We start from the raw sequence: 6,147 nt of genomic DNA, 5'->3' as shown, positions 1-6,147 counted from the left end.
CGCTCAATCCATCGCTCAGCCTTCTGATATCGCCATTCAGCGGCAAACGTGCGTCGACCACGTCCAATTCATCCTCAATCTTGAACTGCCTGTTTACCGCGTGCAGAACGGACTCCTCGAGCCGATGAAAGCGCCGAAATATCTTGCTCAACTCTTCAAACCGAATGCTTCGGTGCTCGTAGATGCGACGGACCACTTCCTCGCCCAATATGCGATGTAACTTTGGCAGATTCTCTTCTAATTTTGAGTCTGGAAAGAAAGCGAGGGTTGGGAAGGTGTCTACGTCGGGAAACGTCTCGCCGTCTGGGACAAATTTTTCACTAAAAGCCGCTGTAACAGCTCCGATGTGGACTTGATGATCGTCAAAATAGCGGATGAGGTGCAGCATGATCTCATCCTGCAAGTCGACTAGTTGATCGAATTGGCATCTCAACCACATCTTCACCAAGATGTATCCGACGTTCGTCTGTTGTGTCGAGTATAAGCCTGTTTGTGATCGGAAGAGACTGACAACATCATCGGGCAAGCGACCTGTGCTCTGCCATGCACGTAGACTGTGGCTATGACCTGTTAGCCCACGACCATGACGAGAGCGAATTCTCGTACTTGGCTAATCTCACGAACAAAGACTTGGTAGTATTGTCGATGGTTTCAATAGCGGCCATAGCAATGGTATGGAACTGACGATGTCGCGACTGTTCATATGATAATGCTCCCAGCCCCGAAGGAAAGAAACAGATAGACGAAAGGGAGATGCTTTATACATCGTCGGTAGTGTCTAGGTGTGGTCTGGAGCGTCTCTCCGCTAAAGTAAATCACATGCTACACGAGTCATCTGCAAGCTGACGCAGCTACAAGTTGTGTGGTTCAAAGTGATAATTCGATTGAAAGTCAAGTCCAGGTCTCGGGAACCACTATTGCAAAGCCTCATGCTAGGCGGGAGAGTCCATGCCATAATACGGCGGGTATTGAATCAGCGCATTGAATAAGTCCGCGAATAGCGATTCATCATCGGCGCCTGCCGTCATCGTTGTCGCTTCCTCAATGAGATAGGCCGGCTTCGTATCATTGTCTTCGTCTGTGGGGCAGTTGGTTGCGATTTGCCGTGCAAGCAACTTTCGTTTCTTCATCGCAGTGCTCACGAAAGTCGTCGGAGCACAATGCATAAGATCCATTGCTACTCTGTTCCACGTAAGTCTTTGGCTCTTACTCATAGGGTAAGAAGCGTACACAGGCTGCACTTGCGTCGGATCAATATCCTGCCAGCATGTCTCGTGCTTAAGGTAGAAGGCCAGATCTTGTAGCACGAGCACCCAGTCCGCCTCATCGTATCGAGGATATCTTCTGGACATGTACAGTGGAATGTTCATCTCCGCTACAGAAGCCGAAGTTTGAGCTAGTAAAGAGCAGGAGCAGAGAAGACAGAGCGAACTATAAAGTCTTTGTATCGAGGTAATAGCCAAGAGGAGACCCTTTTGTGGACTAACTCCCCAGTCCTGATCCTATCAGAACCTGCATCAGTCTACTTAGTCCGCCCTATCAATTCTGAGCATAATTCCCGTGGCATTGTGTACTGTACTATGATCTAATATATGGGAGGGTTCGTACTTCAACGGATGACAGTTGATGCTATTAGCATAGGTTTTCCCACCGTCGTGTCAAGCGGCCCCAATGAACGCTCCCACAGTACCATTCGGGCTCTCGCAACAACACACGTAAGACCGAGGTGTTCGTTGCAAGCGAGCTTTGGGACTGTCGCTTTGTTACTTTGCCTCCAAACATCGCAAGGCCCTTAGGCCCGCGAGCGCTGACTTGCACTCTCTGGAGGTGGTCTCTGGCTTCGACCACCTCCGAACTTTGCTCGACAGCCTCTCGATCGTCTGTCGAGCAGTGTCAATTCGCATTCGTACCTGCCGAACACCCATGCTGTTGACATCCTGTATGACATCTTCCCCACGCCAATTTCGTCTTACGGCAGCGATAATGATACATGCGTGCGGCTGTTCTGATGCCTAGAAACCTGATTTCGAGCCCCATTGGAGACGATGCGATCGATTCCTTTCGCGCCATGCCGTCAGCGACTTCGTCAGCATCGAGGGAGCTACTTGTCTTCTTGTCGCTTGTCCTTGATGTCTGTGATAACTTGACCGCTCTTCTTGGCCTCAATGATCGATGCAAACGGACCATGGATCACGTCTGCCGTTGAAGTAGGCGACCAGCTTAGATCGTCGGTTTTGGAGGAGGCCCAAGTGAAGCAAGCGCGACTTGTACTATGAACGAGTTGTTGTCTCTAAGACAATGCTAATAGTATCTTCTTCATCGTGCGGCGAGACACGAGATCGGAAATCGTCACTGCTACAGAAGATTTCGTCTGGAATCACCTCGTTGCACAAGACCGCGAGGGTGAGGAGGGCTCGTTGAGCCACAACTGTCCAACACACGATCCGTCGCATCTCCATCACCACTGCAGCTGAACTATTGGTTGTCGTGTTGTAATGTCGAGGTGCATTGTGCCGCACTCTTTCAGCTCTCAGCCTCCATTCTGGTGTCACAGCTTCGGGTCACCTCTTCTCCCGATGGCAGAAACATTGGGCTACGAACGTCCGTATCGAAGAGGCTCGTGCTTCGCGCCCCCGTTATCTCGATCAGATTCAAGAGCAGCAAGTATACGACCCTAGTATCCCACATGGGTTCCGCACCCCAACTTTTGCCCCTTGGCCGCGCACGACAAGCCAGATCAGTCGCCGTATAATTAGCTTGTTGGACCGTCCGAGGGAATTCGAGAGGTCCTGTCTTTCCCATTTCGCGTGCCTCGCGAGAGTCGACCGAGTGAATTCGGCGCTTTTCTTGAGGTAATGTGCTGCCCTACAGAGCGCTCCTGCTCGAGTGTCTGCCTATCGTAGATGCATTTTAGATGCGGTTCCTGCGGCAGTCCTCGCAAACATTGATATAGCAATGGCGACATTGCAGGATGTACTTCCAATGCCGGGCGTCACACATTTCACATTGGAAGCCTCGCCTCCCGCCGCTGAGCAAACGCTGAAAACGACCACGGTGCTCACACTCATGGTTCTCCTGAAGCTCGGAATGTATGAGACGCACACGACGATTGCGCTCAGCTCGAGGCGGCCCTGCTTCTGCGTCACGATCAACAACTTCCTCCGCGCGCTCGATCATTCGGCCCTCATCCGCCACGTCACAATGACAATTCTTCCACCGTATGCCACAAACATAGCAGAATTCAGTCTTGCACCGGCATCTGGCGCGACGGTTTGTTGAATCACGAGCGCCTGGTATGCCTCTCGAAGAAGCCGTCATGAAAGGCATATGAGGTGCCGGATTGCCGTCACACGAAAGACACTACACTTACGTTATATAATTACAGCCGGTACGCAGTTGAACAAGCACATTACAACCAGGGCATGTTTGCCAACCGTTCGCCAATGCCAACTTTCTCGTCGCGCGCAGAGCCGGGTCGTTGGGACAATCACTACCCCTGTGGTATTCGTTGTTACAAATACAGCATGTACAAGTATCACAATTTTTGCAAGTGGCCGCTTTTGTTCCGACATGCATCAGTCCAGCTGGTAGGAATTTCCCGCATTGGCGATTGCTGCAATAAGTCCTGTCGATAGTAGCGAACTCTATGCTCGCAATGTCGTAAGCCTCAAGCTCATCGTCGGTCATGTGTCTCCTAACCAGTGTGGCATCGATAGGTTTCTTGCAGCAACGCGGAGGAAACAGTTCTTCGTCATTTGTAGCTCGTATGAAGAGCTCTTTCGCACAGTCAATGCAATACCGATGTTCGCATTGAACCTTCGCCATAGCATCGCATCGACGCGTTTCCCGGCAGACGCTACAAGTGAACCCTTGTGACAACTTCACTAGCAGATCGGCCTGACGTTCGGCAAAGGTCATTGAAGGGCCAGCCTGGTCTAGTTCATCGTCCGAAGTCGTAATCAACGCATTGGCCATAATAGTCTCAGCGACGACAGGTAGCCATTTGTCCAATAGTGATAGATCGCTCTCGGTGGCCTGCCCTGGATGTTCAAGATCCGGATCCTCATTAAGTCGCAGCGCCATTTCTCTGTCTTCATAAGCCTGGTGATCTTCCGAGGCCAAAGCTGCGATGATGGTTTCATCCTCATGTACGGCGGCGCCAATGCTTTGTGCAAACTTGCAGTCATAGAGGTAGTATTTGTGGATTTGGAGCTCTTCAACAGATGCCTCAAGGGCGACTTTGAAATCTGGCGGTTCCTCCGCGCGATATTTCCCCTTATCCTGCTTTGCGAAAATGTCGAACTCTTCCATTTGCAGGGTAATCATAGCGATGTCATCGTCAAAGGAGCACCGCTTGCCTGCCATCGTTGGGGTCGGGATTGGGACAGGTCTGCAATTGTCCGTCAAGGAAAGTAAGAGTCCATTGGCTCAAAGAGAGTGAATTGGGTCGTTGAACACAGGAAGCAAAATGGAGATGCTCTTGTTTCCCTTTCAGAAGTCTGGCGGCGGCCTGCATCGATGCGAACCATGTATCGCCTGGTAGGCGGGACGACGGTTTCCTGAACCTTAAGTGTGGCGAATGACAGCATGTCGATCGCTAGATTGCGTGGTGGAATCGCGTTTCAAGTAGAATTTTAGCACAACCAAGAAAACTCGTCGAACAGCAATCCATGTGTTTCCTAAGTCAGATCGGGCTTGCTGCCTGCCATTTGAATACCGAGATCGTCGCCCATCCACTTAGGACTGTGCGTCTTCTCGCCATCTGAACTGTGTATCACGCAAGACATTGTTTGAAATGACAAATAACATGCTGGCACTGGGAGACATCGATACGGCATTGGCCACGAGCCTCGCACTGCCATGGAACTTTTGTTCCAGATCCCTCTCTTGTGCTTGACTTCCTATTGAATAGGTCGGCTCGGCCGGAACCGAGACGAAAGAGACATTCTTGGCCATCTGGCTTCGAGGTTTACTCGCCTCGCTTCATCTCATCCACATTTACGATGCCTCATATCCCTGACCTTACAGCAGGTTGATCGGACCAATCGTCTCCAAACCCACCGTCGGCAAGATACCAGCCGTTACGGCCATCGCTGTCCCAGTATCCTGACTCCCGTGAGAATCCGCCCTCGCTCGAAACACAAGTGGGGCTGTCTTGTATCTAGGTTCGAACTATTGGGTCATCAGGCCTATCGTCTCTACACACTCATCGGCATCCAGACCAACGATTGTACGGTGCGAACATCTTCACACAAGGACTGCAAGATCGATGCTAGGCATGTTTCTCCTCTTCTTTGATTCCTTCCCGATTTTTGGCCTCGAGTGGTTGTGACAGCCCGTCCAACAGTGGGTGCTATAATCTGGTGACCCAATGCTAGGGTTTACGTCCATAGAATACGCCTATATAGGCCCATAGGTGCAGCCACGATGCGAAGATATCGGCAGAGTGAAATTATGCGAGTTGCAGGTGCAATGGAAGTCATTCTCCGTAGAACACCAGAGGAACATGTCGAGGTGACCATTCTGCTAGGCAGGCGCCGGGAACTGGCAGAGGGACCCTTCCCAGCGAGGAGTCTCTAGCGGATCTTGACAGCTTCGCAGATGTCATCGAGTCAGCCAAGCAGCACATGGGTGTCAACGAGGCTAGCACTGCGTGTACGGACGATGTCCTCCGAGTCGACATTTCCCGTCCAGATCGACCTCACCTCACCATTGTTGACTTGCCTGGGCTAATACATTCTCACAGCAAAACACAGTCTGCCGAAGATGTCCAGCTGGTACGGTCCCTAGTGCGGAGGTACATAGAAAGCAGCAGGTCCATCGTTCTAGCAATTGTCTCCGCCAAAAACGACTACGCTAATCAGCTTAATAAGAGCCTCGTTCCGATACGCAAGATTGATGTAGTCAAATCTCACCTCTGAAATATGGCCCGCCCATCATGCACGAGCCCGCCACGATCTAATGCTACGCAGACTTCTCCATCGGTTTTACGAGCTTTTGCAGCTTCTTTGGATGCTGAACCCGGCGAGAGAGGACCGTGCTGTCAAGCTCCCACTGCCAGCGACCAGTCTTAGGACTTTCTCTGTCATTGGCGTGATTGCTTGGGCGCTTTATCGTAGCTCTGCGACTTCGAGCATAGTGGCAGAA

The 6,147-nt window shown here is 51.2% G+C and overlaps 3 protein-coding genes across 3 annotated transcripts; 1 reads left to right on the top strand and 2 right to left on the bottom strand.

The window, feature by feature from the left end:
- Positions 1–932: 932 nt before the first annotated feature.
- M409DRAFT_61769 (uncharacterized protein) lies at positions 933–1,352 on the bottom strand (the record flags this gene model as incomplete). The annotated part of the gene is made up of 1 exon (XM_033814874.1): positions 933–1,352. The coding sequence occupies one exon, from the start codon at positions 1,350–1,352 to the stop codon at positions 933–935; it is 420 nt and encodes a 139-aa protein (XP_033659204.1).
- Positions 1,353–2,910: 1,558 nt separating this feature from the next.
- On the bottom strand, positions 2,911–5,091 carry M409DRAFT_71698 (uncharacterized protein; the record flags this gene model as incomplete). The annotated part of the gene is made up of 3 exons (XM_033819288.1): positions 2,911–3,259; positions 3,371–4,353; positions 5,062–5,091. The coding sequence occupies 3 exons, from the start codon at positions 5,089–5,091 to the stop codon at positions 2,911–2,913; spliced, it is 1,362 nt and encodes a 453-aa protein (XP_033659203.1).
- A 536-nt stretch (positions 5,092–5,627) lies between these two features.
- On the top strand, positions 5,628–5,921 carry M409DRAFT_38339 (uncharacterized protein; the record flags this gene model as incomplete). Its single annotated transcript, XM_033810907.1, has 1 exon — positions 5,628–5,921. The coding sequence occupies one exon, from the start codon at positions 5,628–5,630 to the stop codon at positions 5,919–5,921; it is 294 nt and encodes a 97-aa protein (XP_033659202.1).
- Between the last annotated feature and the right edge of the window lie 226 nt (positions 5,922–6,147).

Source organism: Zasmidium cellare (genome assembly GCF_010093935.1).
Source record: "Zasmidium cellare ATCC 36951 unplaced genomic scaffold M409scaffold_122, whole genome shotgun sequence".
Lineage (NCBI taxonomy): Eukaryota > Fungi > Ascomycota > Dothideomycetes > Mycosphaerellales > Mycosphaerellaceae > Zasmidium > Zasmidium cellare.
This window is presented reverse-complemented; position numbering and strand designations above follow the sequence as displayed.